Source organism: Nuphar pumila, chromosome 4 (assembly GCF_984573655.1).
Source record: "Nuphar pumila chromosome 4, dmNupPumi1.hap1.1, whole genome shotgun sequence".
NCBI lineage: Eukaryota > Viridiplantae > Streptophyta > Magnoliopsida > Nymphaeales > Nymphaeaceae > Nuphar > Nuphar pumila.
In genome coordinates this window covers 103,505,005-103,531,070 of record NC_143252.1, presented here as the reverse complement: position 1 = coordinate 103,531,070, position 26,066 = coordinate 103,505,005, and the positions used below count along the sequence as shown (strand labels likewise).

The following is a 26,066-nucleotide window of genomic DNA, read 5'->3' as shown; positions in this document are numbered from 1 at the left end:
CAGAGTCAGGGAGGTCGAGGTTACCTTTTTAGGACCTCACTACTGCAGTAGTATGGATTGCAATCCTTGCCTATGCGAGAGTGTCTCTCGACTGCGTGCTGCTCGCATGAGGTTTACTCGATGTGTAGCTTCCTCGGTTACCACACTAGAATTTGAATAACAGACATCGGGTGCATGTCTCACAGAATGCGAGGTTCCTTCGCGTACCCGAAGAAGTAACAAGAAGAACTTAAAGACTAACTAATCACAACTGACTTACTGTATTTGCTACTTTACTTGTTCAATAGTTTTCTTTTCAGTTATTTACTTGTTCAGCGGTTACTTTAGTTACTTACTTGTTCAACACTTGTTACAGTTCAGTTACTGCTTTAAGTTACTTGCTTTACAGTTACTTCAGTTGTGTTACCTGTTTTGCTTGTTACGTACGCACTTACCTGACACAGACACTTACACTTGTCAGTTCTTGTTTCTGCTTCCTATTAGATTGATATATATATATATATATATATATATATATATATATATATATATATATATATATATATATATATATATATATATATATATATATATATATATATATATATAAATTGTGGTTGTTTCTTCACCACCTCGCAAAAGGACTGACCCCGTTTTATGGGGATGTAGGTGACGAACAGGTGCAGTGCTGATGCGATGACACACAGTGGAGGCTTGGGGACCCACACTTAAGCTGCAGATCCTGTCTCAGTGGTTTTGGGTTCTTGGTTGGGATGTATTCTCAAATTTTGAGATTTTGTACTAGTTCATTTTGTAAATTTAAACTGTCGGGTGTATATCCTCTTTATAATTGTGGTTGTATTTTCATTTACAATGTTGGTTGCTTTTGTTGCACTCTCCTGTGGTCGTCCAGACTCACGGCTTTTCTACCTTCCTCACACCTTGTTTTCCGCTGTTTTCAGTAAAACATCTTTCAAAAAAAAAATCATAGAAAATCTAAGGTTTTTCCAAAGTCGGGGTCTGGGGCGCCACAAAATCCATGGCTGAAGTTTATTTACCCTTTGAAAATATGGATTTAGCCCATTTAATGGGTAAATCTCATATTTCATTTGTTAATAATATAAAAAATAGCAATTTAAACGATTCTAATGGATTAGAATCTCAAAAAATAGCATTAAACAGAGTTAGATCATCTTTTTGAACCAAACTTGAGGTTCTTGAATGAAATCCATGGTTAAAAACCGTGAACAAGGGGACGCCCATGGTGAAATCCATGGCTAAATCATAAAAAAAAAAAAAAAACATAGAACATTACCTTGGGTGGATGCAGTTGCAAGGAGGAAAGAGAGGGTGCTGGGAGGAGAGAGAATCTCCAAGATTTAGAAGAAGAGAGAATAGGGGTCGACCCCCCCCCCCCCCCCCTCTTACTCCTTTAAATAGATTTTCAAAGTTCAATTTTGAAAATATTTTAGTTGGTTAAAACTTTCCTAAAAAGGTTTCATAAGGGGGTGATTTTTCTCAGATTTCTTAACCTATATGGACTCTAGCTAACCTAATTAGACTTCTAATTATCCTAAAAGACCCCAAATGTGGCACCACATAGCGTGGGCCCACATTGGATTTTTAAAACTACAATTTAAAACTTAGAAAAACAATAGTTAAAAATCAAAGTTAAAATGGATCTTCAAAATTTAATTTTGACTCTTCTAAACCTCTAATCTAACTAGGATACTGACTAACCCTAGTCTAACCCTGACTTCTTCAGATGTGGCATCACCCAGAGTGGACCTCACTTGAATTTTTAAAAATGATTTTAAAACTTGAAAATGAGAGGTTTTTCAAAAGAGATTCAAAAGTAAACTTGGAATTGAAAGTTTTAAAATGGCATGGAGTCCTGACTGGGTCAGAACTCCTCTAGATATGGCGCCAACTGAGTGGGCCCCACATCAGGATTTTGAAAAATTTGAAATGAAGACTGAAAAAGGGAGTTAAAATCAACAGATGAAATTCAAAAGCTTTGAAAGTAGAGTTCTAAGCAAACTGAAACTCTGGACCAGAGTCTCGAACCAACTAGAACTTTAAGGTTTTAGATTTTTGAAAGCCAAATAAAGGAGTTTTTGAAAGATTTTATCAGAACTGGTGAAAATACGTCGAAAAATACAGTCAGGGATAGAGTCATAATTCAACCGAAACTCTAAAATAGAGTCCTGAATCAACCAGAACTCTGCAAAATAGACCAATTTTGGGAAAAACAAATGGAGAAAATGAAAATGTAGGTAGAAACAAGATTCAGAATAGAGTCCTAACCAGATTAGGACTCTGAGATAGAGTCCTGATCGGACTAAAACTCTAGTTTTGGGGTATTTTTTAAAAAACAGATGAAAGAATTTGCGAAAACTCATGAAAATGGCAACAATCAGTAAAATCAGAATAGTGTTCTGATCCAACTAGGACTTTGGGGACAAAGTCCTAATTTGACCAGAACTCTTAAAATTTTGGATTTTTAAGAAAACAAACGAGAGGGATTTGAAAAATAGATGAAAATAAGGTAAAAATTGAAGTTCGATTCAGAGTCCTGATCTGACTAGGACTTTGAGAAAGAGTCCTAATTGCACTAGGTCTGAGAATTTTTTATTTTCAAGAAAACAGATGATGAGATTTCAAGAACTTTTGAAAACCAGTGAGAATAAAGTGAGAAAATGAACTTGAAATAGAAATCTGATTCGATCAGGACTATGGGATAAAGTCTTGATTCGATCAGGACTCTAGGATAGAATCCCGAAATTTTAAAACTCTGTGATAAAAATGTACCAATTTTGATTTCTGAAAAGAAAAATGAAGAGATTTTGGAAGATTCTCTCAAAATTGAAATCAGGGTCAGAGTCCTAATCCAACTGGGACTCTGAAAAAAGTGTCTTGGTTCAACTAAAATTATGAGTTTTGACTCCTTTTGAAAGATTTTGAAGAAATTGGTTGAAAATCGGTAAAAATAACGATGAAAGATAGAGTCCTAATCCAACTGAAACTCTGAAAAAGAATCCTAATCTAACTGAGACTCTGGATTTTTGACTAAAACGAAAGATTTTGAAGGCTTTCTCAAAAAGCAGGTAAAAATGGTGGTAAAAGACGGAGTCTTGATCCGACTGAGACTCTAGAAAAAGAGTCCTGATCCAACTAGGATTCTGGGATTTTGGCCAAAATGAAAAGAATGAGCAAGGGATATGACTACAACTGGTTAAAAATCAAAATGGAGTTTTAAAAAGATTCAAAAAGATGAAAAGACAGAGTCCTGATCCAACTAGGACTCTGAGATTTTTGAGAAATTTTGATAAATAAAGGAATCCAAAAGTGACACCACCTAAATGTGTCTCATCTGAGAATTGAAATAAATTAAAATTGAGTTTAAAACGAATTCAGATTATTTTATGAGAAAAACACTTCGAAATATAAGATCCTGGGGGCTCGCAAATGACAAAATGTCGATTCAAAACCCAAGTATTTGAAATTATTTTACAAAGATGCGTTTTAAAATCGAATCTGGATTAAAAGATTTTGAAAACATGAGTACTGGATCTCGATAATGAGATGTGATGACATGCAATTCAATGAAATGATATGTCAAAAGCATGCAGTGATATGCAATGACACATGAAATGTAAACCCTAGATGAGGGACTTGGAATCTTGGACCCCTGGTAGAGACAAAGAACTTGAAGATTCTCATCTGAGGATGAGAACCGACGATCGAAATTGAGTCAAAATGAAGATTGAATATTTTGAAATATTTGGATTTGAGGCAAAAATTCGGGCTCTGAATGACTCTGGCTCAGATATCAACCAACTGGTTCCCTGAAGGGTTCAGAGAGTGGATCCCAGTGGCAGGAGACAAGTGTTTATGAATGAGGGTGAAAATTTGGGATGTTTACAGTGTTGGGGTTCAGGTTTTACCAGGTCTCGAAAAATGAAATCCCAAACTGGGATCCACATAATTTGATAAGTTCACTTAAAATACATGTAAAACACTGAGTTGGGTATAGTACTCGGCGAAAAAATCTAGGTCGGGTTCGGTACCTAGCAAAAATCCTGACCCAAACCCAGCCCACATACATATTTTTGGGGTCAGTTTCGGGCCGACCCAGATATTATTCGGGTCCGCACTTTTTTGCATGTACCCTAGGATTCGAGCACGGATCGAATATCCGGTACAAACCCGACCCGCTAATCACGGAGCCCTCAGCTCCGAGCCAACCCGACTCTTAACTCACACCAACAAAAAACCCTCGATCGAACCCTACCTCCCTCTGGTGTTCCCAAAACTCGAAACCCCTCTTGCCTCCTTCGCGCAGAAGCAGCCATCAATAGCGGGCGTCTCTCTCTCTCTCTCTCTCTCTCTCTCTCTGGGTCTGTGACCGTGAGCAAGTCCTTTTTTTTTGTTGGGTTCCTATTTTCGTCTCTTTCCTGCGGATAAAATTGCTGAAATTTGTGTCTTTTGATCCTCTAGAGTGTTGTATTGATCCTACGATCGGCGTCTCCTTCGTGGTCGTTGTTCAGTTGTTTTTATAGGTGTGTTCAATTCAAGCACTGTTTAATTTCGCGGGTTTAGGGTTTTGGAAATTCGCGGGTTTGGAACGATGGCTTACATGCATGAGCCTGTATGATTATCACATCGATAACTCGATTGTGCAGGAAAGGCGAAGATGGTTGTGCGCGATGAAGAGGGTCTGGATTTTAAGAAATATCTGCGGGGGAACGATGCCAATTTGGAGGTACCGCAGTGCTTTGTCCTCACCACTGAATTATTTAGTTCACATTGCCTTGCATTGCAGTTAAATGGATGCTATTCACTAGAATTAGGCTTTGCTGAAAGCTTGATGGAAGCTATGCCTTTTGCTTCTGCAGGCGATCAAAGATAAAAAGCTCAGAGGACAATTGGCCGTTAGAGAAGATCTATATGGGAAATCTGCAACAGCTGCTGCTAAAGTCCACAAGGTACTGTTTATTTTCCCGATTTAAGCGTCCTGCTCTTGGCTGTGTTGATCAACATATATGCGTATTTAATTTTGCATATCTGAGAAATGAAGACAATCGCGGAGGTAGGCGATTTCCTGTTCGACACGATCGGGTTTCTTATTCTGTTACACTATAAGGAATCTAAGGTTGCAATTGATGATCCATGTGCTGATTTCTAGAACATAATTTCTGAATACAAGCGTAATCTGGGAATATTACGACTTGTGAGTACACCGTCATACTATTGTTTGGTTGGACTGAAGAATCAATGCTTGAGACACGGAAGATCCTCAGGGAAAACATGATTAGTTTGGTATTCTCCACTTATGTGAAAGATCTTGATTTTTTTTCTGGATAATTTTCGTTGTCAACATGCTTTGTTCTAATGTATTTTAGTGTTGGATCAAAGATATCTTGACAGTGATGAGTGAAATTGTATTTGAAGTGTGTGTTAAAATGAGCATTGCACTTGTCCCAAGCAATAGCTGGCTGCCCCAGTAACTAGAAATTCAGTGATTGATATAAGGATTGTATGTCATGAAAGTGTATATTGAGAGGTGAAACCTTATACCAAATGGTACACTTTATTATGCAGAGCATCAACAGCATTTGGATATTAGCAAGAAGCAGAAGAGCGATCCGTCTGGGAAGTCTTACCCCAGAAGATCCAAGCCTAATTTGACCAGTTTGGATCCAAATGGATCTTAGGGTCATTTTGGTCATTTTATATGATTTAATTTTTTGATATTTTTGTTTCATCCATCTTAGAAAATTCTTTTTGATATGTGGTTCCATTTTTTTTACTTTGAAATCACTCAAAAATATTTGTATTTTTTTGTTTTTTTATAGTTCCCGGATTTTACGAATCCATATAGTTCTAGTGTCCGTTAGAATCTATTTGTGGCACTAGAGAGTATAAGGGGTAAAATGATAGTTTTATATTTTGTTCCAGTCATGGATCTAGATATTGGATCTAATTTTATCTTGAATATTGGAGGTCAAATCCATCTAGGTTGAAGCCCTCCTATTGGCCAACTCTTTTAGAGTGCCATTGGCCAAAGTATGATGTGGCGACTTTAAGGTCGAATCTAATCCAACCACCTCACAGCCTATTCTCATTGGGCCTCTTGGAGGTGCCCCCGAAGGGGGACTATCATCTCACTCTTTGTGGCTCTCTATTGGCCAGCTAAGAGGAGAGTAAGACCAAAATTTCAAAAGATGGCCCTTTATTGGCCTTTTGGCAGTGACCTCCCAAGGGACCAATGAGATCCACAACAATTTTTTTTTATCTTTAAAAGAGCTCTAAAAAATTGTAGGGGAATCTTTTTGCATCTTTGAAAAATTCTGGCAAAGTTTTGGGGGGAAACTTGGAGAAAGAATTGGCGATTTTGGTGTTTTGAGCTGAACTTGGAGTATTCAAGCTTGGAGGAGCCGAGTAGAACACCCTCCATCCTCGTGGTATCGTGCTGGACGTGAAGGCCGTCCACCATTGCTGTTCGAAATGCATCATCACTGTTGTTCGTGACCCATAGTGCTCTGTGTGTTCCTTGGTAGCAATTTTAGACCACTTCTTATCTTGTGACCATTGGAGCTGAAGGAAGTGTTTGTGGCTTGAACCGGCCAATTTTCGTCTCCATCGGTTTGGCTAAAACCCGATTGCTTTATTAAACTTGTGTTGTGGATGTTGTTATTGTTTCTTGAATCTGTCATCTCATTGTTAGAGTTGAATTGTGTTTGCACCATATTTGAAATTTGTTTGTCTTTAAAAGAATTCGGATTTGTGAAGCTATTTCTTGAAATCTTGTGTGGTTGAATATCTTTCATGTTTGAGTTGAGCATTGTCTAACCAGAGTTGGGTTTCGGAGGAAAGGCTGTTGAAAATTGGAGAAATCACCATTAGAAGTGTATTTTTCATGCAGGTCAAACTTTAATCAACCAAAAAAAAATTGAAAATAAAACTTGTGTGTTTGTGTTTGTTGTGCGTTTATGCATTCTGGTCTGTCTGACCCAGTCCCGGTAATTGGAGTGTATCTCCTTAGATATAATTCCATTTTGTGTGTGCTTAGAATTGTTGGAAAGTTAACGAACTTCCCTACATTTTTTGTGTTCGGTCCGACAGATTCTGTCTTTACAGTCACTGAAAATGGACCCAAACAGAGAGTACAATCATTCGGGTGACTGTATTTCTGGTGCGTCAGTCAGACTTATTATTCGTATCATATCTTGGCACCCCGATATCGAAAATTTATGATTTTTGATTCATTGAAAAGATATTTCTGTTGTTTGTGTTTTCTCTGTTGATCATTTTTTTAAATTCAGTGACCTCCTGAGGCAAATTCCAGTAGTATCAATCATTGTCATATTCCTGAAATTTTACCTTGACTGCTTCTGCAATATTTTGTTTCGGTGTCTTGGTTGAGAACCAACTCGTTGTCGATCTGCACGACTTTATTATGATATTTCTTTTAGTCAATTAGTTTTTTCATGTTGATTAGTCTGGCTGGTCAACTTTACCTGTGTAAAGGACTACTAGAATGTTTGCAGCTACGTTTCTCATCCATGTAGTGAAGTTATTAGTTGCTGGTTTGATGTGTTTACAAATACCAAAATTTTAAATGATTTTAGAGGAAAATCAAATTTTTGCTTTTCAGTGCTGGAATTTTAAGAGTGCTTGGTGACTTGTTTTTTTTAGATTTCTTCTGATGTTATCAGGCTTGCATTTTCTTTGGAAAGAATCATGATTTAGGTGTGAAAATGACTACAGTGGTTGATGCCAAGTGATGGTGGATATTTGGAAGCTGAAGGCCTAGAGAAAACTTGGAATATAAAACAAGAAGCTATTCTCCCAGAAGTAGATCTCTTAAGCTCGAGGAAGGCATTTGATATATTCCTACCAGGTGAACTTCTGCATTTACTAGGGATGCTTCATGTAGCACCTACATGCAGCTGCTATTTTGTATTCCTTTGTGCAGCTTTATGTTTTCTCTGATATTTATATCTCAGCTCTTTTATAAATGACCTTGTATTTGTTTTTCTTTCTGCTTTTATTTTCCCTTTTCCACACTTTTTGTGAATAACTTAATCTGATGGCTAAGGTGGAGATTTGAGCTAAATTTAAACTTGGTAATGAACTATATATAATTATAAATCATTAAAATTTTAACATAAGTCTAGTTTTCTTTCTAGTCCGCTTCCCTCAATCTGGCATTTATTCAGTGTCACTTCCCTAGTAAGTTTTTTTTTATTAGTTGATGTGTACCTTGTTAATGAGGTACAAAGTTCCTAGGATTTTTAATGATCTCTTATGCTTATCTAGTATTTTGACATTTTTACATGATCCATTGCTAGAACTTCTTCATTTACTGCACCTGGAAAATTTTCACAATATTGAGGTTTATCAGTTATGAATTCAGAAGCTGTGTCCTTCTCTTTTTTGTCTTTTTCTTTTTTCTGTCACAAATTATATGCTCTGCGACTTATTTTCCTCTAATAATGTGATTAATTGATATGTGTCTCTGACTGGATGAACAGACTTTGGACCATATACACTGGATTATACCATGAATGGTCGCTATATGGTGATTGCAGGACGTAAAGGTCACTTGGCAATAATTGAGACAAAAACTATGGGCCTCAAAAAGGAATTTCAGGTTTTTCTCTTTTGAATCTTTTGGAAAGATTCAGTAGTGTAGAGGATTATGTTTCTGTCAGATAGTTACTGAAAAAAATGATAATTTTACAAAACACTAATCGGTGAGACTAATGTGGCATCCCAGTGTTATCATGTTTGATTTTAAGTTCTTTTTATAACATTGGCAGTGCATAGATAATAGAAAACAGAAATCCATATCTTATGGAATTCCTATAGAGAATATGATTTTCATGATTTCTACTGAAGTTCATTATTCATTATCCTTTTGGAAATCAAACAGATCCTACTTTATTTGAAAGCCTTGTTTTTCTCTTTAGTGATCTAATCGACTGCAGTATTGATTGATTATCATATTCAATTATGTAATGCTGAACTTACCTTCTTTTATCAGATGGTTGGTGTTGACATTATATTTCTCAATAGTGAAGATGTTGAGCTCTATTTTTTGGAGTGGATGTTTTGTTTGTACGTGTGGACATTTTTTACAAATATGGACATAAAGTATGATAAATAATGCATAATTGTATACTTACATGTATTCCTGCATACATTTATGCAATATACATAAATGTATTTACAGTTTTACACATACAACACATACAGACATTGATATACATACACACATACATAAGTGTAAATATAATGTATTTTTTTTAATTTCTTCCATACCTATCAATTTGCCTGTGTGTCATAGGGATACATCCCGTTACCGTTTGTTCTTGTATGAGTATTCAGCAACATAGGCATGCTCACTGAATAATTAACATGTTCAAGGCCATTCTCATGTACAATAATACCAATTTAAGGACAATAATTGATCTTAATTGTTGTGTATGAGATATGTTATCAAACAGCACCAGTATGAACTATGAAGGGATGATATTGTACATGCTGAAGGATTTAAGAAAAGAGATACCAGTGACAATTTTGATAGAGACCTGAATAGAATACAAAAGACTATGGTGCAGCTCATTTATTATATTTAAATATAAAAAAATGTAAAAATGGGTCCTTGTAAAGCCACCCTATGCTATTGGAACATGGCAAGACTATCTGCTATTATTTTAGTTGCTTGAATGCATTTGAATAAATGCACATTGTGGATTTGATAAAGCTGAATGATTATGCATTAAGTTGAAATCAGAGGCAAGTTCATTGTATAACTGCTCTGACTCAATTATGTTTCCTTCCAGGTTCGTGAGACAGTTCGTGATGTGGTGTTCTCACCTATTTTTAACACTTTTGCAACAGCCCAAAAGAAGTATGTATCATCTCAGGAACTTTTCATAATTTAATCTTTTGTTTAGTGAATTGAGAACTTGGTATTATTTGGATCAGAGTCATTGGGCATCTCTGAAAAAGACTAAGGTGTTTGCTTTTCCCATATATTCTCATTGGCATATTGCTGAAATAAATATATTGATGAAATAACCTCATCATAAAGCAAATATTAATTCAACAAGCCATTCTATGATGTTTGTCCTGTGAAAGTACCCAAGGGTCAGCTTTGTCAAACCTTGAAATCCTGTAACCTGGTTGCTGTTTTGCCTTAGATAAAGCAGCCACAATAGCACTTGAAGTTGGTATTGGGCACACTTGTTATTATTATTTTCCACTATTATATTTTCTCGATGTCGTTATTTTTATCAGCCTTGTGGTTAAGTTCTATTGGCCAGATATTCGTTCTATGCTGAAGTTTATTGCCATTGTGACTACATTGTGTTTTGATTATATCTTTTTGTCCACATAAATTAATTGTAGTTCACTTTTTGTCTTTTAGTAATAGTTCTTTGTGTTGCATAAGCTGCTGTTATTTGAATTGAATATCTTTTTGCCAGCTTCCTTAAAGGTTGACACAGTACATGATTGCAGATATGCATATATTTATGACATGAAGGGGACAGAACTTCACTGCCTTAAGGTTCGTATATATTTGGTGTTTCATTGATTCTGCTTCATTTTAAGGAAAACTTCTGTCCTTTCATCAGGTGTTCATGGATGTGCAATTGTCCACCTTTAACTTTGTTTGCTGCAGAAAGAACTGGTTTAAATCGGGATTGTGTTTGCATGGTGCCCAGTGATGAAAAGTTTGTTGTGTCTGAATTGGGCTTTCCTTTTCTTTAAAAGTTGATAATATTATAATGTCTGAAAATCCGTCTGTAAAGATACCCAACCAACTTGTCTGACTAGCCATGAGATTGGTCAACCCAATACAACCTGACCCATCTTATTAGAGCTGAGTTTTTCTCTAGCATTTAATGTTATTCCATACTTTGATATGCTGTTGCTTACTGTGAAAATGGATCTCAGGAGCGTGTATCACCATTGAAGCTTCAATTTTTGCCAAATCACTTGATCCTTGCATCAACAAACAAGTTTGGGCAACTCCATTTTCAAGATATTAGTACAGGTGTAATAGTAGGTCATCACCGGACAGGCCTTGGGCGTTGCGATGTGATGAAGGTAAATCCTTTCAATTCCGTCACAGGCTTGGGTCACACGTGTGGGAAAGTCACAATGTGGAACCCCAACAATGGCACCCCACTCGTGAAGATGTTGTGTCATCATGGTCCTGTTTCATCAATAGCCTTCCATAAGGGAGGACACCTCATGGCGACAGCAGGCATGGATAGGAAAATCAAGTTGTGGGATCTTAGGAAATTCGAAGTTTTATTTACATATTCAGGCCATGCAAAGACCATGGACTTCAGTCAGAAAGGTCTCTTAGCCCTAGCAAGCGGGTCATTGGTGCAAATCTGGAGAGATGAATCTGGAACTAAGGATTATAGATTTTACATGAAACACTCAATGGTGAAAGGTTTTCAAGTAGGGAAAGTAATATTCCAGCCATATGAGGATGTTCTGGGCCTTGGTCACTCAATGGGGATCTCCTCTATTCTTGTTCCAGGTTCTGGTGAACCAAACTTTGATACATTTGTTGCGAATCCGTTCGAAACCACTCGGCAACAGAGGGAGAGGGAGGTGCATGTTCTGCTTGACAAACTTCAGCCAGAAATGATCATGTTAGACCCGACAAAAATTGGTTCCATGAAACCCAAAAGAAAGGGAGCCAACAAAGGCATCAACAATCAGGAAATGGAGGCTGAAATGGCTGAAGCTGTTGCTTCTGCTAAGAACATGTCTAGGAGCAAGAAAACCAAGGGAAGAAGTAAACCAAGCAAAGTGGAGAAGAAGAAGAAGGAAGCAATTAGCAAAGCCAAGAGACCTTTCTTAGAACAACAGATGGAGCAGGAACATTCTAAGAAGCGGAAAATTGAAAAGCAGATGGATTTGCCCGTGGCACTTCAAAGATTTGTGCGCAAGTAGATGCGATCATGTTAGAGTTTGATCCTGATGATAGGCTAAACTCTCAGTGCAGCCTCTAGTATGGAGGTATGGTAGAAGGCTGCTTCTGTTGGAGAATGCAGCACAGAGCGTGTTTTGGTGTATACCGGCATGTGTTGCTTTTTTTTTTCTCTCAACAGGCAATGTTCACAAAATTCTGCTTATGCTTATTTTTGTTACTTCTATTCTCTTGAATGTTGTATTTGCACGAAGCATGTTAAAGTATATGTAGTCGAGAAAAAGCTGCTTGTGGTATCGAGCACATTTTGTTTTATTTTTGAGGATATCATCCGATTACAAAATTAATATTTCTCAAGTTTTTTTTCTTCTCTGAATTCCAAAATTAGCTTTGCCTGAAACTAAAAATATAAATTTCTAGTTTTATGACTGATCTTTTCATTTCTCAGTCAAGTTGAAGTTGGCTTGTATCTTGCTTGAAACATGGCATTGGGGACTCAGTTATATAAGAACATAGATTCTGTTATACTAGGTTATTATTATCATTTTCTAGTACAGTTTAAAATAGAATCCGAATTTATATTTATTTAAAACGGTAATGGGTAAATGTTTGATCCAATATCAAATTCAGATTCCAAGCCCATTTCGTGCAGCTGCTGTCACAAATTGTAATATGGTGTATTTTTTCATGATTTTTAAACTTGAAAATATAAAATTTAAATTATATATGTATTTAAAATTTATAAAATCATGAGAAAACAGTTGCTTTTATAGGTGAAGTCAGTTGGGTTTAGGCATCGCTCAAAGCTCGAAAAAACCAAGTTGAGCTAATTATGAAAAAAAATTTGGTTTCAACTTTTAAATTTGAGTGAAAATAGAGCAAAATTTAAGTTAAATTTAGGCAAAATTCAGATGTGAATATCGTTAGATTCGTTTTAAAATATTGATCGTGTTGATGGCTTGTTTTTTGAAATCAAATTATAGTGGGTTCAAAAATTACATTTTTCAAAAATGACTTATCTTTGTTTTTTACTTTTATTAGATTAAATCATATTGGATCTGGTTTGTTTGATTCAAGTTAATATGAATTTGGTTCATATTGACTAGGATCTGGTTATGATAGGATTCATGTAGATTTGGATATGGATTTAGATTTTGAATTCAAATCTGAATCTCAAATCCATCTGTAACTAATTTAAAACTTTACAATTAATTTTAAATTTAATTTTCAAGAGGTAGAATTCTACCTTAGGCAGTCATCGAGAGGAGGGGGGGTTCCCCAAAAACGATGGCTTATAATCTACCAATTTTTTCACATTACAAGCCAAGTTTAAAAATCGATCTAATTAGATCCACATTAGCAAAAAGCCGCCTGCAAATTTGACTTTTTATTAGATAATATGTGCACTAGGCATTGCAAATGGGTTTGATATAGGTCAGGTCAAGGTTGACCCAACACTGGATCCAACCATCAACTATTGAATATGGTTTCTTATTCTGAATTGAGTAGAGTTCCAAATCTGGATATGATCTAACCCCTTGTAATCAGAAAACAAAACATGTTAAGTATACTGGTTTTCATGTGAAATAGATAATAGGAGTTGGGTCATGCTACCTTATTTTGTCTCGATGCTCAATCTTTTTATTTATCAGACCTGGATCCAACCCAACACAACATTATTTGTTTTAAATCTGACCTGTTGATAAGTACAAACTATTTTATGATTTTTGGCTGTTCCTACCAATCCGGATCCAACTTTTCTATGTATTTAGCTGATCCGGATCCAATCTGTTTGCATCTGCCTGACGGGCCATCATGGCCCTAAAGTCCAGCCTACGGACCCGATTCAATTTCAACCTTCCACAGATGGGGATTTCGGATTCTCAATGACCCACCCAGATCTTGTTGAAGCCCTCGCAAAGATACAGGTACGGGTAGGACCGACACCTGACTCGAATCCCGAAAATCATTTGAAAAATAGTACACAATAAAAATTAATTTTTGATCATTTAATATATAAAAGTGTTTTTTTTCTATTAAGAAATTATAAAAAATGCTAAAACTTAAAACTATTAAAAATACTACATGAACTCTTTATGTATCAGGGGCGTCATTAAACATTCAAAGCGTCATCTCGGAAGGCAATTGCATGGCATATCATTGTGACACAGGCGAAGGCAGTTCAAAATCGCGGGCTTTTTATACCCACCCAACCACCCGCGTCTCGCGCGCGATTTGGCTGAAGACGAGATGGGAGAGGAGGAGGACGGAGATTTCGAGAGGGAAGGCGTCCATCTCGACGACTGCGACGATCCGGTCGCCGGAAAGCTGAGAGATTGAGTTCGCCTGGCGGTAATCAAAATCGCTGAATCGGAAGGTCTGATTTCGCTTTAAACTGCTCTTTTCTTCTCTCCACGAAGCAAGATCTCGTCGTTATTTAATCATCTTTTCGATCTCATCTTCTTTTCCCCTGTTTTTGCTTGGATTCGGCAGCTAAAAGGTACGGAATGGAGGTCTCGCAGCCCGTCGTTTCGTGCATCGCCGATCTCGCCTTCAAATTTACAGGTAAACCGAAAGGGAAAACGAGAGCGGAATTCGTTTTCTCGATTGTTTGAAGAGTAATGCGATTCTGTTTCTTGGTCGTTTTTTTGGTGCTTAAACCTTTTCGTTTCCTTGAATTTTAGGGATTTTGCGGAGTTTTACTCTTCTGGTTAAACGAAAAGCAGATCGCCTATTTTTCTACTCCTTTCTGGATTTAGAGTTTTTGATGAGGCCGATCTCACCTTCAAAGGCACAGGTAAACAAAAAGGGAAAACGAGAGCAGAATCCTGTTTCTCGATTGTTTGAAGAGTACCGCAATTTTGTTTCTTGATCGTTCTTTTATCCTTAAACCTTTTCGCTTTCACTTGGATTTTGTGGAATTTGCTGGGTTTTAGTCTTCTGGTTAAACGGAAAGCAGATCGCTTCGTTTTCTATTCCTTTCTGAATTCAGTATTGTTGATGAGTTGCTAGAATCTGCTAAATTATATGTCTGTTCTTCACGATCCTTTTGTTTGAGTTAAATTGAGTAGTTTTTTTGTTTTCCCTTGGATTTTACTATGCGATTTCTGGAATTTGCGGAATTTTACTCTTTTGTTTTAACGAAAAGCAGATTGCTTCGATTTCTATTCCTTTCTGTTTAGAGTTTTTGATGAGTTGATAGAATCTACTAAATTATCCCTCTGTTCTTCACGATCTTTTTGTTTGGATTAAATTGGTAGTTTTTCTTCCATATTTATTAGTGTATATTGGAATTTTGCAAATACTGAAAGTGTTGTTACTGAAGACGGTGTGTGCTCGTTTTATTTGATTGATGAAAAAAAAAGAGAAGGAAAGGCTCCAAGCTTGTTTTATTCGTTGAATTGAGAGCTGAATCCATGGAATTGAAGTTTTGTTTACGGACACGCATCAGGGAGGGATATGGAATGTAGTTCACAAAGTAGCATTCTTGATTCCATGAGACGAGCTTTCCATTCCATGAACTGAACACTATCCATTTTCTTTTCTTTTTTTGCTTATATATGTAGCGTTCTTGTTGTCTATCGCAATAAAATCTTTAGTTTTCATCTCTCTCTCTCGTTCATTTGAGAACTATTCGAGTGTTTTTTCTTTTCTTTTTTTCATTTCCTCTTTGTTTGGGGAGGAGGTGTGAGGAAAAGGAAATAGCTTCGCTGATCCAAAAGTAATAGTACGCAATTTAAGTGATAACCAAATACTTAAGGTACAGAGGTTCCTCGTAGGCCTAGCGAGGCACTCCACCAAAATCTGAGGCGAGGCGTAAGCCTCGAGGCGCAAAGCGTAAGCCTCAAACAAAAATTATTTTTAAACTTAAAAAAAACTATATAAATTATCTAAAATTATAAATAAATAAGAAATGCTTTATTGATTAAGCGCCAATCCACACGAAATAAAAAATCTCAAATAAATACGAAAAAAATATGAGATTAACATGTAAAAGTAACATTAATGCAACAACTTGATCTATATAAGTATCTAATTGCATAAATATGAGCATTCATTCAATAAAAACTAACATTAACAACAAAATGCATATTAGCACTAACAACATGTCATAATTAAAAAATGCATGTTAACATTAACAACCAAATGTTAATGTATTTGTCCAGAATTCTTCAAAATGAGAGTGTTAACATTCACAATTACAACTCAAAGTCTCAAAAAATATATAAATGGCCAATAGCTCTATGATATGAATTAGGGCCTAGGCTCTTGTTGTGTCTCGTCATCATCAATATTTAAGTCTTCAATATCATCATCTGAAGAATCCATATAAATATGTTCTTCTTCATCTCCATTCTCTGACTCTTCATCCTCTACACTTTCTTCATCCACGTCTTCAATTACTTCTTTTGCTTTTCTTTTTCCTTCAATAAAAAATCATGTATTAAATATTTATGTTATGTAATTAAAAAAATACATTTATATTCATAGCTAGGTAAAAGGAATATAACTTTACCTCGATCTCTTGAAGACATGTCTTGCCTAGAACCACTTTGTAAAACATGAGGTGAAGTGACTTTTTCAATAGGCACATGCTCAATGACATTTATGTCGAAGTTCGGATCTAACTATGAATCCTCCAACCAATTGGGATCACTTGACAACAGTGGATCTTCCTTCTCTACAATCCACTATCGTCTAAGTCTATATGATCTAGACATATAGGGTCTTTGGTAGCCCTCCTCTTCATATTTCTCTCTCTTAATTTCATATTGTACATTACAAAAACCAATGCATTCATCTTCTCTTGTTCAAGTCTATTCCTTCGTTTTGTATGCACCTATAATTTCAAATCATTGATAATCAAATATAAGATAATCTATGTCACAGGGATTCGGCTAGCAGGGTGCCGCACCCGCGTCGACGCGACTCGACGCGGGTGCGGTCAACCCGACCCTGGGTGTGTTGATCGCACCTAGGGTCATTTTTGTCCATTTTTTGGATTTTTTTTTTAAATTTTTTTCCCTATGAAATGGGCTGCAAAATTAAAAAAAAAAATCTTGGGGGGGGGGGGGGGGGGGGGCGCTGCCCCCCTATAACCCACCGCCAGGGGTGCCCCCCTGGACCCCCATCCGCTGACCGCGCAGCGGGACCCACGCCGGGGGGAGCCCCCGGACCCCCCTTCTTGCAAGGGCAAAAACAATGTCCATAAAATACACCCTTGAAGTTTAAAAATGACTTGGCAGCTCCATGCATTAATGGACACCAATAGCTATTTTTGCAATTTTGTGTAAAAATAAGTTACACACTTATTAGTTGTGCATTCAAAATGCACAATTATTAATGTGTTTTCCTAATAAAAATTACTAAAATGTCCATAATTATGACAATTAATACACCTAATCACCATATCAATTTTTAAATTTGTTAAGGGCATATTATTGTGGTGAACGTGCTAACATGCATAAATGTCATGGACCTTAACAGCTACCAGCCTACCATACATTCATACATATACACTATACATGATATATATATTTTACATTTTTGCCCCTACCGCACCCCCGCACCCAGGTTTTTTGGAAGTGCCGAATCCCCGCACTCGCACCCGCACCCGCACCCATGTGACATAGAAGATAATTAAACATATAAAAATGTATTTCAAAAATAAAATACAAAGTCACAAACTAATGAGAAAGTACTCTAATTCCTCTCACAGCCCGATGCACTGCATGCCAAACTTAAAATTCGAATTGCAAAATTCATCAACTCAGGATTTTCGTGCCCAAATGAACTCCACCAATCAGCTGCATTCAAATAAAATAATAAAAAATTCATAAAAACATTAAGAATGTCATAATTAACAAAAACATAAAAAAATATTGACAAATAACAACATAATTGCAAACTTACCAGGACTTTTTAATTTTCTTGTTGTAACAACTGCCTCTCTGCCAAACAAGCCCTTTGCCTTTTTAAATGCATCGATTTGTGTTGTAATTTTCAACCGAATATTTGCATCAGAAACTAATTTTTCAACACAATCATAAAAGCCACTCATAACTTCTCCATCAGGGTTGAAGTTGTCAACATAATGAAAATGTGGATTTAAATAATAGGCAGTTGTATGCAAAGGCTTATGAAGTTGCAAGTCCCATCGTCTATCAATGATATCCCAAATAAGTTTATATTTTCTTTTGACATTGTCAAGGTTTGAAGCAATTTCCTCATTCGCTCTATCCATTGCCTCATACAAAAATCCCATAGCAGGTTCGTCTGCATCAACGAGTCGCAACACTTTCACGAGAGGTAGTGTAACTTTAATTGCATATAATATGGCAGCCCAAAACTTATGATCATTAAGAACAATATAAGAAATGTTCTTAGCATCAGATTTTTTATAGTAATTAGATGTTCTAAAATTTGAAGATAACAACATCGACTTTAACTCTTTCTTATAACATCAAATACTATGAAGTGTAAGATATGTTGTGGCAAAACGAGTGATGACTGGACGCAGAAGTTCTTTCTTCTTTGTGAATTTTCTCATTAAATTTAATACCCATGCATGACTCTAAATGTATCTTGTAATTTTTTTTGCCTTTTTCACTGTATCTTTAAAAATTGATATCTTTCCAATATCTTCTAATATAAGATCTAAGCAGTGGGCTGCACATGGTGTCCAAAAACATGTTTTTCCTGCTGTTAACATATTTTCAGCTGCCACATAATTTGGTGCATTATCTGTAATGAATTGCACCACATTACTTTCACAAACTTCTTTAACAACTTCTTCAAACAACTTACACAAATTTGTACAAGTTTTTTCCATGTCGCTGATGTCAACAAACTTCAAAAATATTGTCCCAGATGAGCTGTTCACAAGAAAATTAATTAAGTTTCTTCCTTTTCCATCTGTCCAACCATCTTCCATAATACTGCAACCAACTTTTGGCCACTCTTTTTTGAACTCTTTCAAAATTTCATGAGTACAATCTACCTCGTCCTTCAAAATCCATGTTCTGATCTCATGATAAGAAGGCAGTTTGAACCCTCGCCCATAATTTGCAATAGTTTCTACCATTGCACCAAAATATGGACTGTTGCAAAGATTAAATGATAAGGCATTTGCATAAAAAAATCTACCAATGGCACGACATACATTTTTTCTTTTATTCCCTTTCTCCTTGCATATTTCTTTTGAATCCTTTTCTAAAACCCTAGATATTTGTTTTGAAGTCTTCTTCTATCTTCTCAAAGTCCAGGTGTATATATTTTCTTTTTCCTTATTTCTTCATAACTATTTCTCCCAAACCCTGGAAATCCTTTTTAAAACTCTCCTTAGATTTTCAAAACTTCAGGTGTATTTTCTTTTCTTCTTTTGATTTCTTCAATTTCTTCGATCCTGTCTGCAATTTTTCAAATATTCAAATCTTGTCATCTATTTTCAAATTTCTCTTCTTCATATATGTCTTTCGAATTCTATTCAAAATTTCCATATAAAATCTCTTTAATCAAGAGATTTCTTTTCAAATCCTTAGATATCTCCTTCATCATCTCTCTCTCCCCCAAAAAATTCTTCAGTCTAAACCATCCCTTTATTCTGCAAAAAGCATTGATATTTCATCATGGTTCAGACAAGGACATGAAAGGAGACTGTTCAGCAGTACAACGACAATGAGGCAGAAGAAATGAATTCTCTCAGATCATCTAGGAGACATGGCCAGAAAGTGGAAGATGATGTTGATCTGGTCATGTATAGTCTTTTAAAAGATGATGGCAAAGATGACATCTGAACAGGCTGGGGCAAATTCGAAGAAAGTATCTTCCAAAGACAAGATCAGGGGAAAGCCCGTCAAGATCAGCAAGAAGAAAGTTCAGCATGATAGCGCTTCAGAGTCGGCAGAAGAAGACTCAGAGGAAGATGTTGAGAAACTCTGTTTTGATGTCACATAATATGATACACTGTCATATTTGATTTTATATGATATGATAATATGTCCTCTTGAAAAATGTTATATTATGACTGAATATGTTTTGCCATAAATCTAACGAGTATTTGATGCAAGGATATCTCACCCAAAAAGGATGGAGACTTCCTGTTCAAGTACAACTAGTGCAATCATACTCCTTGAAGAAAAAGCTTGATGAGCCATGCATTCCTAAAGATCAACTGAAGAGATCGGCTACCTCAAGATGAAGATTTTTTTCTTCTTTAGAGTCATATGTAACAGAACCTTCAGGAACATGTATATTGTATATTACATACTCATTCATAAAAACTATATCATAAAAGTATACGATAGTTTCAAAAAGCTCCTTTTTGAAAACTAATAATTGTACCTTCTTACAACCCTTTATGAAAAAGGTATTTTGACATGATTTCAAAATGTAATAATTGTACCTTACATCATATACAAGACAACATGAAAAGAAATGTAGGAAAAAGACAAAACATGAAATCGGCTACATAAAGAAAAACAAATATAATATGTTTTTGAAAAGACTCTAGTTACCTTCTTTAAAGAAATGATTTCAAATATGGGTAAAAGACAAAACATGAAAATCGGCTACACAAAGAAAACAAATATAATAAAGTTTTTGAAATGACTCTAGTTACCTTTTTTACAAACCCATAGAATGTCGACTTACTTGAAGTCATCATTCTCTTTGTATAGCATTAAATACCTCCTGTAAGAAATCCTTGTTAAAATATCCTTCTCAAGAATGTCGACTTTCTTGTAGTCCTCATTCTCTCTGAAGACTTTGAAAAACACAACATAAAGAAAACACTTGACATGACTATGTACAAATAAATATCTCAAAGCACTCATTGTACTTACACTCATTTAAAGTAAAGAAGTACTTATGTACCTCAAATCATTAATTAGGATAAAGACAAAACTACAATCCAACGTTCAATGTACTATTGTAAGAAATATATTTTTACATAAAATATGTATTACCTAAAATATTACAACGACTAGTGTACCCCATACTTTACTTTTATGGAAAAAGGCTTTCTCGAATTTCTTTAAAGATGTTTTTTGAAATGACATAATATTTCACATCTCAAAAAGGCTACGATTTCAAAAAGTAACGACTACTTTTTTAAAGCTATATAAACACACTCAAATAATCTATTCAACAGGGAATAGAATGGACATGTGAGCTTACAAAGAGAAAAATACCTATTCGATATTTGAAAAGAGAGCCTTGAAAAAGAAAGAGAAAAAGAAAAGAAAGAAAAGAGAAAAAGTCAAGTATAGCTCTTTGACAAAGAGTATCCTCTGAGTGACAAACAGAACATTCTGAGAATCCTTCATTCGTGCATTCATATCATTTTGAAGGTTCTATAGGAAGTATTGTAACTCTGTTATTCACTGTTTTCCTTCTTTGTTGAAAGAAGTAGACCTCTGTGAAAGAGGGTGTTCCCCTTCTCTGTTGAGAGAAGAAGACCTCTGTGAAAGAGGGTGTTGTCCTTCTCTGTTGAGAGAAGAAGACCTCTGTAGAAGAGGGTGTGCCCCTTCTCTGTTGAGAGAAGAAGACCTCTGAGGAAGAGGGTGTTGTACTATTTATCCGGTGACTCGGATGTTATAGTGGAAAGCTCAAGTGGTTTGCTTGGGGACTGGATGTAGGTTTGCGTATTGACCGAACCAGTATAAATTATGTGTTTTATGTGTTGTGCCTTATTGTCTGATTATTTTATTTTATCGATCTTTATCGTATTTCACTATTCACCCCCCTCTAGTGGAATTTCAGAAGAGTAGCTTGCATTTTTCCAAAACTCCTTGTATCGGCCCAAGAAAACCATTGATGAGCCTGAGTTAGTGAACAAGACTAAGTTTCAGATCCCGGTGGAAGACCCGATTCAGCTGCAATTGAAGAAGATGACTCGCGTAGTCAAAGATTTGCAGGCTCGAGACAAAGGCAAGAGAGTCTACACCTGCGAAGATTTCTATGATAGCCTAGAAGGGGATGACAACCTGGAGGACCTTCCCCGAAAGTTCATTAAATTTGATGGAACCGACAATCCCAAGGCTCATTTGACCATGTTCTTCGCAGAATGCAACCGGTTTAAAAGGAACAACAGAGCTTTATTCATATGCTTTCTGCGCAGTCTGGAGGGAATAGCAGCAAAATGGTACGCAGAGCATATCAATCCAATTGAGTTGCGAGACTTTGACAAGGTTGTCAACTTGTTCATCAAACAGTTTCTTTTCAATACAGAGGCTCTGCCAACCCTCAACCATCTTTTTAATCTATGACAGAATGACAATGAAAATGCCAGAGATTTCATTCATAGATGGAGATCCACCTGCAACAAGATGAGAGATCCAATATCAGAGGGGCATGCATTGTCGATGATCTTGAACAACTTCTCCCAACCTCTGAAGGGCTTGATCTCCACTTTTTCATCATAATCCTTTATCGAATTGATAGAATGAGCCAAATGACTCGAACTGGGGATAGAGAATGGAGTATACGAGAGCCTTACACTCTCAAAGAGCAACTCAGATACCAAGAAGAAGTCATGCTTCACCTTCTTCGTGAATACCACTGGCAACAACAATGACAAAAGCAAAAGGGGTGGCAGGAAAAACCACACCAGTGGCACGTGCTAAAAGGGAAACCTGAAATCAAGGAATGAAGTTCTCACAAGAACATCACTGCTTTTGGAGCACTCCCTGCTCATAATGGCAATACAAGGTTTGCTGAAAATGAAGGGGATGAACCAGTGGCCTTGGTTCAGGATGCAGAGATTCTGATGCATAACCTTGTAGGTGAATTTTGGAGTGAGAATCTGATTGCTTATTCTTCAGGAATTGTAAAAAGTGAACCGATAACATTATAACAAGTCGGCATGATCCAACTGGAAGATCATATGAGAGTTGAGTTACAGAAGGTGAATCTGGAGAAGAGGTTCAAGGCAAGATGGTTGAGAAAATTATCTTCAAAATCCTGTTTTAGCTACGAATATAGGGGTGTTGACCAAGTATTTTGCAGGAAAAAGTGAAGATAAACTTAACTTCATTCAAAATTCCAGCAATCTTTTGTTGAACTCTTTTTTTTTTAGCTAATGAAAATTCATTTTCTGTTAAACCTGTAATTTTGTTTCCAAACCTGCTTCTCATTATAATCCATTAGGCATGCCTTCTTTCACAACCTTCTACACTCTGCACTCTCCACTTCCATTACATTGTTGCATTTCTTCATTTACCATTTTCACCCTTTGCAATTTGGCAGCACTACCACTCCGTCCCTGTGCACCAGCCCCTCACAACACCATTTACTACCTCACTCCAGCTTCACGCCCTACTTCATACTTACAGCCCACCCTGCGGCACCTGCTGCATGACATCCCCCTGCCACCAGCTGGGGCTTCACTCACATTCACTCACTTTTGCACACATCTTTAGCTCATCACCTGCTACATAACAACTTCGCTGCACCTACTATGACCTCCTGCATGTTCATAGCATAGCAGCTAAGGAACTGCTGTAATCTTCTACTATCACACACCTATAGCATATCACCCTTCACCGGCAGCCACTTACAACACCACCTGTATCATGTGTTATTGGACTATCTACCACTTCCAACATTACCTACCTGTTGTACACCAATGCAATGCACATCTGCACTTCACTACTATATTTCTTGCTGCACCTTCATCTTCCCTTGCATACAACAACTACATCCTCCAGCACTTACACAACACCCTGTGTTTCATACACTGCTGCAATATTGGCACTCCCACTACACTTTCATCTTCACACCCCTTGTACCAATATGCACAACACTTCACCTATGTTCTGCACCCCAGCTGACTTCCTCAGTAGCTTCCAGCTTCCTCACCTGGCTGCATTTTCATATTCTAGCACCACCATCTACACTCCCTGCACCAACATGCACACTACTTCACCTCATCTACTTGCTGCACTTGTACTGTTACACCTTTTATATCTTCATCACCACAGTATATCTTCATCACCACAACAAATCGTATGCCATTCGTCCTGTACTTGTTAATACTTGAATCCATGTTAGTTAGTTATCATCTAAGTCCATTGTGCTTTTACACATATTGCCATCATTTTCCACCCTCATTAATATTTCTAGTCTCTAATTTAGAGGTTATGTTTGTTATAGCCTTATTCATGTAGCATAAATACCATACTTAGGTAGATATCTATAGATTTCATTTAGATTAAGGTATTACATATGCCTTCTCATCTAGGTCGTCATTAGCCTAAGATATTGCATGCATATTCACACATATACTTTCTCATCAGCATAGTGCATTGTATATGCATTTTTATGTATATTTCCCCATTAGCATTCAGGCATCATATGCATTCTAGTTTCAATACAGCCTCTTAGTTTCTTTTCATATTTTGTGTTTTGCTTTATGCTAACCCCGTTTTTGCAGGAATACATGAAAAATTTAGATTTTCTTTCTTAGATTTGAAATTTTTGATATTTCCAATTCCAATTCAAAGTTGTAATAATTAGACATTAAGGAGAATTTTATCTTTCCAGTTTAGAATAAAATGTATGAGCATGTAAATCTCATAAATTACCTGTTTCATCTCATCTTTTTACTTTTCTTTCAAAAATCCATAATGGTGAAACACGAATGGCACGTGCACCTTTCTAATGAAAGGTAAATAATTCATTCACATTTATGGCCATAGTCAAAATGTGAACAATACTTAGAATTTTTATCTTTTATGAAATAACACTTGATTCCCATCATATTTTTCTGAAATATTCTTTTTTCCTTTATCAGGATTTAATATGTGAATTAACTTAAGATATATTTGTGGCCATAGTCATGGATATATCGAAAGCTAATTTCATTTTAAATCCTATAAAGACACAAAAATTTATTTTATTCTTTATTAGAATTCAAATATAAATTATATTATAATATATTTGTGACCATAGTCATGAATGTATTATGATTTAATCTTATTTCAATTCTCTTAAAAAATATAATATGCTTTTTATTTTCAATCTTCAAATAAATATCAAAAGCATTCATCATTTAGGATAAAATTGCATTCTTCTTCATATTATTTCAAATCATCTTTCAAAAATCCAAGTGATTTTGAAATAAATTTTCAAAACACAGTTTTCATTTCTAAAATTCAAAATCATTTTAAACTTCAATTTATAAATTCAGATTTATCCTTTAATTCTCAAAACCCATCTTATTTCAAATTCCAAATTTCAAATTCCAGGTTTGAATTCAGATTCTATTCTCAATTTCAAAATCCAAATTCAATTTTAAATTCAAAGTCCAAATTTCATTCCAATTTCCAAATTCATTTCCAAGTTCAAAATTCAATTTCAAAATCAATTCAATACTCCAATTTCAAAGTTCAATTCAACTTTGAAATTTCCTTCTGACTTCAAATTCTATTTTTAATTCCAATTTTCAATTTCATTTCAAAATTTAAATCTCAATTCCAGTGTCAATTCCAAATTCAACTCTCATTTTCAATTTCCATTTCACTTCAAGTTCCAAATTTCATTTTCTTTAAATCTTCCTTCCTCAATTCAAAAATTCTAATCTATTTCAATCTTTGATTATTTCAAACTCAGAAATTCAAATCTCCTTTTCAAATCTCAAATTCCAAGTGTAGATTCAAATTTCAGTTTTTCCAATCAAGTTCAACTTTTTGAACAATTTCTTCAAAGATGTTTTCAAACTTATTTTAAAATCACTTGAAAAAGTCCCAAAATTTCTGAGGCATTTCTCAAAAGCATACATCTTTGCATTTTCATAAGCACAAACATGATTCAACGTGCATTTTAGGATTTTTAGAATAATCACTTGGGCAAATTTAGGCAAAGCAAAAGACATTTATTTGATCCTTGGTTTAATTACCCCTAGTAAAGGCGCCAGGAACAGTTGAACCTCGTACCGATGAGCAAATCTCGTCTCTTCATGTTTTCTCACAAATTTTCAAAAATAGAGGCGAGTAATTTCAAAATATCTTTTTCAAATAAAGGTTAAGTGAGACCTTGCAAAAGAGTTTCCTTTCTTTCTTTTCTTTCTTTCTCTTCTCTCTTTTTTCTTTTTTTTTTTTCTTCAAAAAGGGAAAAGGGCGAG

General features: G+C 35.8%; 1 protein-coding gene and 1 long non-coding RNA gene across 3 annotated transcripts in view; both read left to right on the top strand.

Annotated features, from left to right (window-relative positions):
- Positions 1-4,473: 4,473 nt before the first annotated feature.
- Positions 4,474-12,227, top strand: LOC149840390 (putative U3 small nucleolar RNA-associated protein 7). The gene is made up of 8 exons (XM_090004419.1): positions 4,474-4,541; positions 4,665-4,744; positions 4,878-4,967; positions 7,753-7,885; positions 8,520-8,638; positions 9,834-9,901; positions 10,513-10,561; positions 10,951-12,227. Exons 2-8 carry the CDS (start codon positions 4,676-4,678, stop codon positions 11,965-11,967), a joined length of 1,545 nt encoding a protein of 514 aa, XP_089860545.1. The 5' UTR covers positions 4,474-4,541; positions 4,665-4,675; the 3' UTR covers positions 11,968-12,227.
- Positions 12,228-14,137: 1,910 nt separating this feature from the next.
- The window catches only part of LOC149840389 (uncharacterized), a 201,890-nt gene continuing 189,961 nt past the window's right edge, over positions 14,138-26,066 (top strand). Inside the window, exons 1-4 of one of the 2 annotated variants that reach the window (XR_016431553.1) lie at positions 14,138-14,321; positions 14,438-14,509; positions 14,629-14,741; positions 15,310-15,711. This is a non-coding gene — a long non-coding RNA (uncharacterized LOC149840389). Of the gene's footprint in view, positions 14,322-14,437; positions 14,510-14,628; positions 14,742-15,309; positions 15,712-26,066 lie in introns of those variants that run through there. The other variant, XR_016431552.1, reaches the window with a different exon arrangement.